The sequence below is a fragment of the Littorina saxatilis genome, linkage group LG11 (genome assembly GCF_037325665.1).
Source record: "Littorina saxatilis isolate snail1 linkage group LG11, US_GU_Lsax_2.0, whole genome shotgun sequence".
NCBI lineage: Eukaryota > Metazoa > Mollusca > Gastropoda > Littorinimorpha > Littorinidae > Littorina > Littorina saxatilis.
In genome coordinates, this window is record NC_090255.1 from 1,534,986 (window position 1) to 1,549,985 (window position 15,000).

The 15,000-nt window shown below is 40.1% G+C and overlaps 1 protein-coding gene across 3 annotated transcripts in view; it reads right to left on the reverse strand.

The window, feature by feature from the left end:
• The window catches only part of LOC138979377 (contactin-4-like), a 140,030-nt gene that overhangs the window by 109,026 nt on the left and 16,004 nt on the right, over nt 1-15,000 (reverse strand). For 2 of the 3 annotated variants that reach the window (XM_070352086.1, XM_070352085.1), the window contains exons 11-13: nt 12,048-12,386; nt 11,341-11,442; nt 10,782-10,931 (exon numbers count right to left, since the gene is read on the reverse strand). In XM_070352086.1, the coding sequence (XP_070208187.1) occupies nt 10,782-10,931; nt 11,341-11,442; nt 12,048-12,386 (591 nt within the window). Of the gene's footprint in view, nt 1-8,475; nt 8,488-9,665; nt 9,770-10,056; nt 10,105-10,781; nt 10,932-11,340; nt 11,443-12,047; nt 12,387-15,000 lie in introns of those variants that run through there. The other variant, XM_070352084.1, reaches the window with a different exon arrangement.

Sequence of the window (15,000 nt, forward strand, 5' to 3'; positions counted from 1 at the left end):
ACCTCCATCGAATATTCGCCTGCTGGTTGTTTCTTGGCATGGCCCGCGCAAGGTACCACCTGCCGAAAAAAAAGACATTTTCATACAGCTCGTTCAATACGTGGAGAGCTTGAGGCGAAAATACAACGCAAATGTAGCTATCATTGGTGGTGATTTCAATCTACGCGTGCAAACTGCACAAGGCTTTGACTTTGTTAACGACTTTCCTTTTGCCGTTACATTCTACCATCTGCAAAATCAACCCAAAGCCATTGACTATCTGGTCGTGTGGTCTGATCAATACCAATTTACACACACAGAAACTCAAATAGATCTACCCAAACGAAACATCCCAGTCAATGCAAAGTCGGAGCACTGGCCTTTTGACCACTCAGTCGTGCTGCACACGCTGACAATGAAACCCTTGCCAGCACCTGAGCCAAATTGAGTTATCGGCATTTTTCGACGAAAGGAAATGTTGTCATGAACCAGAGCAAAGCTTTCTGACTACCATGTAAAACTCGGACACACACACACATACATACACACACACACACACACACACACACACACACACACACACACAAACAAAAACAAACACACACCCACACACACACACACACAAACACACACACATACACACACTCACACACACACACTCACATACACACACACACACACACACACACACACACACACACAAACACACACACACATACACACCCGCACACACACACACACTCACACACACACACACACACACACAAACGCAAACACACACACTCACACACACACACACACACACACACACAAACAGACACACACACATACACACACTCACACACACACACACACACACAAACACAACCAAACACACACACACACACACATATTCAGACCTTCATTTATTCGTGCCGGATAAACAGATACAACGTGTTTTGCTCTCACGACACAAATGATACGGTCCGCACAACGTGAAGTAGGGTAGCAGGTCTAGAAATATAACTTAAACAGTTTTCCAAAATGCATGATGTAACTAAAGTTGACATCTAACATGTCCCTCATAATCATATTTCTAATTAGACCGTATTAAAGTGATGATTGAAAATAGAGCTCACAGTGCCCGTACTCTGAAAGACTCCTTGGAAAATGTTGCTGTCAGAAACGAAAACCTTGCATTCAAGGCTGTTCTACTGATGTGATATTCATCCAAGCACACACCCCGTGTGATAGAGACATGGACTAGCGTATGCTTAGTGCACCTTGTGATGTTGGTGGCTCTGCATGTGCAGATCTCGGAAATAGATCAATTCAAAGTTGTATTTGGAAAACACAAGGGTAAGACACGCATGACATGCATGTTACAGCTCTCGTTACAACCACACACAATCCACCCCTGCGTAGTAAGCTATTTGCCTTGGTCACCTGCTCAGATGAAAACGTTCACTTTCAGGCAGAGAAAGATAAGAGTGCCTAGAAGCATAATGCGAAACATGTTATGACAGCGGTTTGCGAACATCGTGCACCTAGGCGTTGTGCCTTTCAGCATTCAATTTAGCGGTCTTGCTGTAATAGTTCTTTGTGCCTCAAGATGGCTTGCTTCTTGCATGAACGAATTGTAAATCAGCATGGATCGGTTCTGAGAAACAAAGCGCTCTTAGCATAGATACAATGATTGTGCACTGAGATTAAGACAGTGTTAGTGTGTGTGTGTGTGTGTGTGTGTGTGTGTGTGTGTGTGTGTGTGTGTGTGTGTGTGTGTGTTAAGTTGAGATCTTCCAATGTTGCTTCTACATGACTTATTGTGCATTGGTTATCTATCTTCAGAGGTTTGTCTATAAGTGGCTAATATATTGTAAGTTTATTATTACGTTATTTTGCTAGAATGTATATGTATTTTATGTTATGTTAAATAGCACTTTTTTTTATTCATAGTTAATATGGAAAGCGCCGATAGCCTAGACTACTGTGCTTTGCACTATAATTATAAGCTGTCATTATCATGCGGAAACTATCTCCTGGCACATGCGAGACTACCATGCGCTGAAAGGAACACGCGACTTGGAATTTGATATTTATCATTGTCCTTGGGGTATTCCCTCACGGACATTTGTTCTGCCATCCCTGGGTGCAGCCACAGAATTGCGCACACCCATTTGTGTGTGTGTGGTCTTTTTCCTGCATGCGTATATTTGGGGTTTTCAAGGCCTGAGACTTTCACTGTGATCCTCAACCATGGACCAGTGCAGCCTTTTGAAAGGGAAGCGTTCTTCCACTTGGACACATACCAACACTCTGCAGCCTGGCTGCTGTCTGTGCACAGGGGGAATGTTTTCTAGAATTACTTTTGTAGCCGACACATGTGTCCACATGGATGGATGCTCATTTATGGGTGTTTTTTTTATTGTTTTTTTTTTTACCTTAGTTGCATGCAGGCTGCTTCAACCCTTGCTGTTTTTGCCTCTTTTTTTAAATCTTTTTTTTAGGCGGGGAGCATCCTTCTTCATTGGTCTTTTTATGCTCTTTTATGTTATTTCCCAACATTATAACAGTTTGAACACATCCGTGTTGGCATGGCATGGCCTTAAAATGAAAGCAACCTTCGACGGGCGCAGTGGCGTGGTGGTAAGACATCGGCCTCCTAATCGGGAGGTCGTGAGTTCGAATCCCGGTCGCTGCCGCCTGGTGGGTTAAGAGTGGAGATTTTTTTCGATCTCCCAGGTCAACTTATGTGCAGACCTGCTAGTGACTTAACCCCCTTCGTGTGTACACGCAAGCACAAGACCAAGTGCGCACGGAAAAGATCCTGTAACCCATGTCAGAGTTCGGTGGGTTATAGAAACACGAAAATACCCAGCATGCCTCCCCCGAAATCGGCGTATGCTGCCTGAATGGCGTGGTAAAACGGTCATACACGTAAAATTCCACATGAGTGAACGTGGGAGTCTAAGCCCATGAACGAAAAAGAAGAAGAAGAAAGCAACCTTCAGTGTCATATTCAATACGTTCTTGTAATTGTTTTAGAGTGTTAGTGATATTTACTTGTGCAAATGGTTACATTCTGTTTAGTGTTTCAAAGTTGGATGGCTTTCTTTTGTTTTTGATATGTATAAATGTAGTCCCTGTGATGATAACTGTTGTATTACGCTCTGGTAATACATATTCTAGGCATGTTAGCATTACTATAGATGATCATACTTTTTTCGAAATGCTTACGTGATTTTTCAATGTTTGTTTCTTTTTATCTGTTATAGTTCGTGCATACCAAGTTCTCTTGGATAGGTACTGTTGATATATTTTTGATTTTAGCTCTTGTGATAAAGAGTTTATGATAATTATGCATTCATGATTCGTAGATAAGCATTTTAGTATTCTATTTGTGGTATGAATTTTATATGTTTTTGTGGTCTTGCATTTGTTGAATGTTTTTGACATTTTTTTTTAATTTGAATTGATTTGCATTTGTTCAAGCGTGCATTTGTTAGTCCAAATGAGCTATGTGTGTGTTGTCCACACCAGCAACATATTATGTACATCTGAGCGTTCAGAACTTACCAATCGCTAAACAGTTGTTATCACTAACTAAGGCTGCTCAACCCACGAGCTATCAAGGATTCAGGCTGCTGTGGGAATATGAGTTATACAGAGTTGCCCCCCCAAAAAAAAAAAAACACAACCAAAAAGTAGAAAAAAAAGAAAGAAGAAGAAATGTAACCTACACAAATACTAATCACGTCTACGTCTGTTGACTGAATTACTTCATATTGATGTAAATTAACGTCAGCTCATGTTTAACCAGTCACATAGGTTGCACACATGTAGGTCACATGGTCTGATTGTCGTGCTCCTTCCAAAATTAGTTGGGAAATCGGGGATCGACTCAACAGTACGAGGTTTCATATCGAGCGGTAGCACCCAATATTTGTCCCCCCCCTCCCCCTCAGATTGTTAAAGTTGGGGTAATTTGAAGGACCTAGTACGAGCGTATACCGTAGCCAACCTTATATAATCGTTGACTTGAATACAGCAATTGCATGGCAGGATCAGGACATTTTCCATGGAAGAATGCGGTCATGTTACATTAGTGTATATGTATTCATCTTTAGAGTTGGTAAGCAGTGGAAAGTAGAATCGCATGTCTTCCAATGTATGAAAGTGGTAGAAAGACCGTCTGTTCGACTTGAAGTGATCACCCTGGCTTCAGCGGAACCTCGTTTAAGCTTGTTTTGTGTGTGTAATATAATGATATTAAACGACATCAGTGTAGCATAATTGCCGAAATACGGCTATGTGAGATTATCCAATGAGATTCCCCTGAATTTCCCCACGTGAATATCAGAATAGCAATATAAATAAATAATAAATAAATAAATAAATTATGAGAATGTATAACGCACACATATTTCACCACAAGGCGACTCAAGGCGCACAGGATACGTACAATATCATTATATTAGATGACTAGCTGTAGGTATACAATACCATGATATTAGATGACTTTTTCCTTCTTTGTTCTTGTTTCGCGTGTGATTTTTGTTTGGAACATGCTGAAATGTTGAATTTTAAGTTACACGCTTAGTGTTTGCCATTTTCACTGCAGTGTTCAGCTACCACTGGGTTTTATTGTGTATTTAAAAGCACCTTTTTATTCTGCAGACTTGTTGCTATTTCTGGGAAAAACGGACACATGTGTTTGTGTTGACCCGTAGGGAATATGTCGACTTTGATTTACTGTGGCATATTGAACATGTTTTTGCAAAATGAGTACCATGCGCCATATTACACAAGCATTTAAGCTTTTTGTTTATTGAAAAAGAATTGCTGTATAAGGCGGTTGATCCAAACGATTATCCAGGTGTTTTGTTTTTTAATCTTACTTTTTATTTTCTAAACTTGACTCACTGTTTTCAATTAAATGTTAAAGCACTCACTCAGCTTGAAGTCTATTGCATAAATAGTAATGTTGAAGTGTTGGTTACTAATCTTGAAGTGTTGGTTACTAATCTTGAAGTGTTGGTTACTAATCTTGAAGTGTTGGTTACTAATCTTGAAGTGTTGGTTACTAATCTTGAAGTGTTGGTTACTAATCTTGAAGTGTTGGTTACTAATCTTACTTGTTATGCTTCCGATTATATGTCTGCCTGTTTTTCTTTCTGTTCGAATTTTTAAAAAAATTGTTATATATATATTTCATCTTGTACACATTTATGTATGGGATACTATTCATGGAGTCATTCATTTTTAAAACATATAATCCTTCATCTATTCTAACATGCCTAGAAGTCTTTGGGTGAAACTGTCGTCTCCCTTTTACAACGTAGTGTGCCACGTAGGTTGAGAAAGAAACATCATTTTCCGACCAGAACCCCAAGGTCACGTGACATGGTGTAATATGTAATGCTAAGTCCAAGACAATATGGTACTCATGTTTCTACTAAGAATCAAGACAACACTTTTTAACAATCAAGACATCCCTACAGTTTCAGCCCGTGTGTCCTGATTGGATGACGTAATATGCAACGTTTACGTAGATTTCTGCAAGGGTGACGATTGACGTCATTGAGGCTCCGAAAGAGAATTTTTACTAAGGCAAATGTGTGTGTGAGAAATACAAGTAAACTTTATCGACTACACTGTTTACACCACATGTAAAACACTCATTCCGTTTCTACTGGAAGTTGTCTGACATCTCAAAGCTTTCTTGTTTTTGATCAAGAGGAATGTCGGGCGCAGTGGCCTAGTGGATAAGACATCGGCCTCCTAATCGGAAGGTCGTGAGTTCAAATCCCGGTCGCGGCCGCATGGTGGGTTAAGGGTGGAGATTTGTCCGATCTCCCAGGTCAACTTATGTGCTGACCTGCTAGTGCCTTATCCCCCTCCGTGTGTACAAGCAAGCACAAGATTAAGTGCGCACGGAAAAGATCCTGTAATCCATGTCAGACTTTGGTGGGTTATAGAAACACGAAAATACCCAGCATGCTTCCCCCGAAATCTGCGTGTGGCTGCTTGAATGGCGGGGTCAAAACGGCCATACATGTGCAAAAACACGAGTGAACGTGGGCATTCAGCCCATGGACGGAGAAGAAGAAGATCAAAAGGAATAAATACTTCCACGTTTTCTCTGTTGGTAAAAACATGTCAGCAGTTTAAATCTAAATCAAAAATGTCTCTGCCCACAGCATGCAAAACACTATTATTCATACGTTTATATCTGACCGTGTTAATCATTTGCAAATTGAAATTTATGTTGATTTTATTGAACATATCTTACGCAAATACCTATCGCGTAGTTCAATTAGACTTTATTACACTTATCCTTACAATTGTATAACTTCATTTATCCAAGTTACATATCCACGTCATTAACAATAAACCGACCACAAATGAATCACAGTAGGAATAAACTTGTATACATGTATACTCCTGTATGTGTGTGTCTATATTTGTGTGCTTGCGTACATGCGTGCGTGTGTGTGTTGGTGCGCGCGTGTGTGTATGTTTGTGTGTGTGTGTGTGTGTCTTTCTGTGTGTGTGTGTGTCTGTGTGTGTGCATGCGTGCGTGTGTGCGTGCGTGTCTGTCTGTGTATGTGTGCGTGTGTTAGCATGTGCTTATGAGAGTCTCTAGGCCAAAAAAAAAATACACTACAACAAATTGTAAATTATGGTAGCTCACACACACACACACACACACACACACACACACACACACCCACACACGCTCATGATTACTCTGACTTTTGCTTTTTCTAATTGTTAAACTTTCATTAGTTTTTTATTATATTTAGTCAAGTTTTGACTAAATATTTTAACATCGAGGGGGAATCGAAACGAGGGTAGTGGTGTATGTGCGTGTGTGCGTGCGTGTGTGTGTGTAGAGCGATTCAGACTAAACTACTGGACCGATCTTTATGAAATTTGACATGAGAGTTCCTGGGTATGAAATTCCCGAACGTTTTTTTCATTTTTTTGATAAATGTCTTTGATGACGTCATATCCGGCTTTTCGTGAAAGTTGAGGCGGCACTGTCACGCCCTCATTTTTCAACCAAATTGGTTGAAATTTTGGTCAAGTAATCTTCGACGAAGCCCGGACTTCGGTATTGCATTTCAGCTTGGTGGCTTAAAAATTAATTAATGACTTTGGTCATTAAAAATCTGAAAATTGTAAAAAAAAAAAAAATTTACAAAACGATCCAAATTTACGTTTATCTTATTCTCCATCATTTACTGATTCCAAAAACATATAAATATGTTATATTCGGATTAAAAACAAGCTCTGAAAATTAAATATATAAAAATTATTATCAAATTTTTTTTCGAAATCAATTTAAAAACACTTTCATCTTATTCCTTGTCGGTTCCTGATTCCAAAAATATATAGATATGATATGTTTGGATTAAAAACACGCTCAGAAAGTTAAAACGAAGAGAGGTACAGAAAAGCGTGCTATCCTCAGCGCAACGAATACCCCGCTCTTCTTGTCAATTCCACGGGCACTGCCTTTGCCACGGGCGGTGGAGTGACGATGCTACGAGTATACGGTCTTGCTGCGTTGCGTTGCGTTCAGTTTCATTCTGTGAGTTCGACAGCTACTTGACTAAATATTGTATTTTCGCCTTACGCGACTTCTTGTTAACTTTATTTTTAAACATATACAAACACAAACTTATCAACCACGATCTAATACTATCCAATGTTTAATATTGGCAGACCTTATCTTGTGCTGCTGAAAACAGTTATAAAACAAATGTCGTAAACAAGCAAGCTTACAGAGGATTAACAATATATAAGCTTAACTGACATGCAACAACACTGCAAAACTGTAATATCCTTTATCAAACATAAAATGGCTTATGAATACAATAAGGGTCACACACACACACACACACACACACACACACACACACACACACACACACACACACACACACACACACACGCACGCACACACACACACACACACACACACACACACACACACACACACACACACATACACACACACAAGGCAAAAAATAATATAAAAGCGTGTTTGATTTTATTCTAATTTAAGTAACTGGCCTGACATGTTTACAAAATCGAGTTACTTTGACAGAACCATTTTGAGGCGCATTCATTCCTAATCTACACTCAAATGCGTACGTAGGTATACTGACCGTGAGATCAGGATTTAATAAAACTGCGGCAGTAAAAGCCCCTCTTATTAAAAAAAAAAAAAATCTAAAACTGCCAAAATATTGAATTATATAGAAAGATTGATCTCATGTTCCTAGCTATGAAAAGTGCTCCTGAGTTCTCAATGTTGATAAACGTCGACCCATGTTTCTAAATCCACTGTGAATGGCCGGGTGTGTAACCTGCGTATCAGTAAAACAAAAATAGTATTATTTTGTTAAATAAACAAATAACAAAGAAAACAGCAAGGAGTTTGGTTTGGCACAAGTGACCCCAGACATTTGTTCTTCTTTGATTTACACTCAGCATTCCTCACACTTGTCGGCCCGATATCTGAAAAGAAAAAGGTTGTTTGTAATTCTGGAATAGTTGTGCGTTCGCCAAACCACATTGATCGGGGAGGGGGGGGGGTTTCGTCTTTACATGGCAAGGCGCTATCTGTCCAAGACATGATTCGGGTTTTGAGCTTTTGTGAAAGATGTAGACAGACAGAGAGACAGACAGACAGACAGACAGACACACAGCCGCTCGAACGCACGCAGGTTCACGCACACACGAACACACACACACACACACACACACACACACACACACACACACACACACACACATATACACACACACACACACACACAACACTCGCGCGCACGCACGCACGAACGCACGCACGCACGCACACACACATACAATACAAACACACTCACTTAAAGAGACAAACTGACAGACAGACACACTGCATACCACAAGCTCATTTGTAAACTATGCCAGAAGGATTATTATCTTATTATCTAACACTACTGGACTTGTCTAGCGCATTCGATACGATAGACCACGAAATTCTGCTCCACAGGCTGCAGCACTCCTTTGGTGTTCATGATCTGGCCCTTTCCTGGCCCTTTCCTGGCCCTTTCCTCGTCTCAGTGATTATTAAAAATAATGGTCTCAGTTCGCGGTCATGAAAAAGCTCGCTGAAGCTCGCATTTTTCATGATCCGCCAACTTCGACCATTGTTTTTGATAATCACTGAGACTCGGCATGTAACCTCTACGTCATTGTATGCCTGCATTATTAGTTGTCAGTAATTATTACATGTGCTGATTGTTCTCTTTGCCTGCGCGCGTATAGTATGTTGGTTATGTTTGGTCATAGTATGTTTGTTTATGTTTGGTCGTTATCTTGCCTGTGCGTGTATTGTATGTTTGGTCGCTTTCTTTGCCTGTGCATGTATAGTTTGTTGGTTATGTTTGGTCGGTTTCTTTGCCTGTGCGTGTATAGTATGCTTGTCGATGTATGTATTGTAAAGCGCTAAGAGTAGACATTTTTCTAGAATAGCGCTATAAAAGTTTGCATTATTATTATTATGTGCTATTCTACCCGGAATGTTATGATTATAAGCGAGCAAGTGACATAACAATGATGTTGCAAACACCGTCACTGGCAGGTATGACCCAACGACAAAAAAAAACATCACGATGTGGATAGTACAGGTACACAGACTAGAATTTACTTACCATTTTTGTCGTTTCAATTGCCTCAATTCATACGTATTAGCAGTTCACTTCTTCAACAGCTGTCGTCTCTGGAGAATAGTCTAAAGGACGAAGGTAGCCATCTTCTAAAAACACAATTTGAAAGATATTTTCCGATTTCAGTACAATAAGAGCAACACAACAAACACAAAAACACAATAAAAACAATAACAAATTAAGTTACATAAAAAAGGCAAACCAGGGTAAAGTTGATGTAAAAACTGAATTAGAAAGACCGTACGAAATAAAGCAGATAAACGAAATACAGTGCAAGTATTAAAATGCACACCTGAAGGCGTCTTTGCTAAAAATGTGGTAATTTTGATAAGAAAATGAAGACGACAGTCAAGTCAAAGAGAGGACACATCCTTACCGTCCGTGTCAGCCAGCAGTTCAAGGTACGTGTGGCACTCCTCATAGACTGTAGGACAGAGAGAGGAACACTAGCGTAATGACTGAACACGTTGCATCAGCCACCTTACCCATTCTGAACCATCCACACGTGGTGACACTCTCACTAACACAGGGGCGGAGCAGTTAAGCCAGAGAAGGGGGGGGGGGGGGGAAGGGTTACAACCTGGGGTCCAGAGGTAGACCCCTTGTGGGGTACATGGGCAAGCTGAATAGTTTTAGCTATTTTATGAACAATTTATAGCTTATCCTTGATTTTAAACATGATCAACTGGTGTCAGCAGCCACTTATCATTTCTTTTAAAGTTAGTATTAATTTTTGCTTTTGACAGCAGGGGGGGGGGGGGGGGTTCCGGAACCCCAGTAACCCCCCCCCCCTTAATCCGCCCCTGTAAAATACACATACACACGCAAGAACGCACACAAGATCGCACGCACGCACACACCCACACACACCCACAAGCACGCACGCACGCACGCCCACACACAGCCACACTACACACACGCACCCTTAAACACACGCACACACACACACACACACACACACACACACACACACACACACATACACACACACACACACACACATCCCACCCCGCCTCACCCCCAACGCACACACACCAAAAACAGAACTATTATATTGTGGCGTGGAGCTGAATGTCCAAAGAAAAACAGCAGCTTGCGTACCGGCGAGTGTGTCGTCTGGGATCTCAGAGTAATGAGGATCGCTGTAGACGTCGTCTTCTGGAGGCACGGTGTAAGTTGGTCTTACTGGCGCCTCGTGTGATACGGCGTACGATGCTCTACCATTCGGCGAACGTATACACGCTAGTTTACCTGAAAAAAAACACCCCACTCAGCAACAAGTTAAAGCAACAACAACAAAGAAAATACCCCCGACCCCCCCCCCCCCCCCCCCCAACAAAAAAAAAAAAATAAATAAATAAATAAATCAAAACCAAGAGGGATCCAGGTTCCATGTGAAGCTTTTTCAATCTGGGCGCTTGGACTGAGGGACGTTTGGAGCAATGGACACGCAAGTACAGTACGTAGAATAAACACAATACTAGGCCTACATGGCTTCCTGTGTGATACCAGTTTTATACTCGTGTCTTCAAATATTAAAAAGCTCGCTTTCGCTCGCAGTTCATTATTTAAAAACACAACTCGTGTAAAACCGGTATCACATAGAAAGCCATATAGTATGTTCTATATATTCTATTGTTTTGTGGGCAATGCACTGTACCTTTCATCTTGTAGAGAACTACCAGCAGCACGATGACAAGAATCAGGATCCCTCCCACAGCACCAAGCACGGCAATCACAACCACGTGTGGGTCGGCACTTGCTGGACACACACACACACACACACACACACACACACACACACACTCACACACACACAAACACACATACACACACGCACACACGCACATACACAAACAAACACACACACACACACAAACACACACACACAAACACACACACACACACACACACACACACACACACACACACACAACAGCTAAAGACACAAAATATGACAGTGCTTGCAGAAGACAATGTTGGAAAATAACTCTGCCAAGTTTTCATTGGTTGTGGAAGAGTTGCGTTCCCTCGTTTCCATGGACACCGTGTCACGTGTTTGAGGAAACGCAAGAAAAAACAAGGAAAGTAACCCTTACAAAAAAACATTAGAAACGAAAAGAATTATTGACTAGACATTATGGAACTAAAATAAGACTTCAAGAATCTTCACACAATGGCACAGGTGTTTTCATGTTGTGGAGAAATAATGACGATGTGCCGTATCAGCACACGTCACGAATATCTTAAAATTAGGGTTTGAGTGCCGATTTATTTACCTTTGCTTGATTTAATTTTGTTCGTGTGCAGGGATTTTATCTTTAAGGTTTAAATACCCTTCCGTGACTTGCCATTACAGTCACTCACCAACGGGAATCTCAGGAAGTCCTTCCTGTACCTTCAGTTTCACGTCCACGTCCACAAAGACTGTCTCTAACTCGCAGTAGACTTCACGTCTGTACACTCCCCTGATGTCCCGCATCTGTTGGTCGGTCAGGTCGCTGGTGTTGATGTAGGCCTGCTTGGTGTTGATGTCGTAGATGACGTGGGGAGGAGCGCTCACCCCCTCGTAGGTTATGTCGTTGAAATGCCACTTGTAGGCCACAGGGTAGAGTTTGTCAGCCGTGGCCACCACGGTCAGGTTGACGATGTCGCCTTTTTCTATCGTCTGCTTGGCTGGCGGCTTGGCGGCGATTCTTATTGGCACTGGAAAGAGAGCACTTCAAGGGTGCATGCTTCAAACGTGAATAATTCTTCTAAATAAATGACACCTATACATGTGATTTAAACGAAACAAAAGTACTTGCATGGATACGATGGATCTTACAGGGCGGGCGCGTTTCGGACGAATCGGAAGAATGTGAAGAACTCGGAGAATGCACTGTGACCTAATCCAGACGAACACGACGCGATTTGCTCGACACACACGGTATGGACATTTATCATATTAAAATGAGTGAGTGCGCTCAAGGGCACTCGCTTCTGTGTTAGTAACAAAGAATAGTCAAGCAGCGCCGCCTGGCGACCAGCGACAGGCGCCCTCAATGGTGTTGCCGCTTTATTAAACCAAACAAGGGAAGTAACTCAGTCAAAGTAACGCAAACTAAACATCACTAAGAGTGTTCTAGCTGTCTTTTGCCAATGCCACGACATTTAATCAAGCTTTTAAAACACTTGCTTTTGCAAAGTGGAGGCAGTCTTCCTGAATTGTGGCATTGTTTGTAACACAGCATTTTATGGTATCTTCTTCTTCTTCGTTCATGGGCTGAAACTCCCACGTTCACTCGTGTTTTTGCACGAGTGGGATTTTACGTGTGTGAACGTTTTTACCCCGCCATTCAGACAGTCATACGCCGCTTTCAGAGAACAGATGTTATGGTATAACATTGGAAGCGATCTGATGGCATTTCGTTTAATATATTAGACCTTTTCGTCTGCCGATGTGTCGGTGTTTCAAAACCGCTGAGTAGCTTGGGGTCGTACGCAAACTTGTTATAATCATAGCTTACAAGGACATCTTGTTATAATCATAGCTTACAAGGATATTTTGTTATAATCATAGCTTACACAGACATCTTGTTATAATCATAGCTTACACAGACATCTTGTTATAATCATAGCTTACACAGACATCTTGTTATAATCATAGCTTACACAGACATCTTGTTATAATCATAGCTTACACAGACATCTTGTTATAATCATAGCTTACACAGACATCTTGTTATAATCATAGCTTACACAGACATCTTGTTATAATCATAGCTTACACAGACATCTTGTTATAATCATAGCTTACACAGACATCTTGTTATAATCATAGCTTACACAGACATCTTGTTATAATCATAGCTTACACAGACATATTGTTATAATCATAGCTTACAAGGACATCTTGTTATAATCATAGCTTACACAGACAACTTGCTATAATCATAGCTTACACGGACATCTTGTTATAATCATAGCTTACACGGACAACTTGCTATAATCATAGCTTACACGGACATCTTGTTATAATAATAGCTTACAAGGACATCTTGTTATAATCATAGCTTACACGGACAACTTGTTATAATCATAGCTTACAAGGACATCTTGTTATAATCATAGCTTACACAGACATCTTGTTATAATCATAGCTTACACAGACATCTTGTTATAATCATAGCTTACACAGACATCTTGTTATAATCATAGCTTACAAGGATATTTTGTTATAATCATAGCTTGCACGGACATCTTGTTATAATCATAGCTTACAAGGACATATTGTTATAATCATAGCTTGCACGGACATATTGTTATAATCATAGCTTACACAGACATTTTGTTATAATCATAGCTTACAAGGACATCTTGTTATAATCATAGCTTACAAGGATATTTTGTTATAATCATAGCTTACACAGACATCTTGTTATAATCATAGCTTACACAGACATCTTGTTATAATCATAGCTTACACAGACATCTTGTTATAATCATAGCTTACACAGACATCTTGTTATAATCATAGCTTACACAGACATCTTGTTATAATCATAGCTTACACAGACATCTTGTTATAATCATAGCTTACACAGACATCTTGTTATAATCATAGCTTACACAGACATCTTGTTATAATCATAGCTTACACAGACATTTTGTTATAATCATATCTTACACGGACATCTTGTTATAATCATAGCTTACACGGACATCTTCTTATAATCATAGCTTACACGGACATCTTCTTATAATCATAGCTTACACAGACATCTTGTTATAATCATAGCTTACACAGACATCTTGTTATAATCATAGCTTACACAGACATCTTGTTATAATCATAGCTTACACAGACATCTTGTTATAATCATAGCTTAAACGGACAACTTGCTATAATCATAGCTTACACGGACATCTTGTTATAATCATAGCTTACACGGACAACTTGCTATAATCATAGCTTACACGGACATCTTGTTATAATAATAGCTTACAAGGACATCTTGTTATAATCATAGCTTACACGGACAACTTGTTATAATCATAGCTTACAAGGACATCTTGTTATAATCATAGCTTACAAGGATATTTTGTTATAATCATAGCTTACACAGACATCTTGTTATAATCATAGCTTACACAGACATCTTGTTATAAACATAGCTTTCAAGGATATTTTGTTATAATCATAGCTTGCACGGACATCTTGTTATAATCATAGCTTACAAGGACATATTGTTATAATCATAGCTTGCACGGACATATTGTTATAATCATAGCTTACAAGGACATCTTGTTATAATCATAGCTTACAAGGATATTTTGT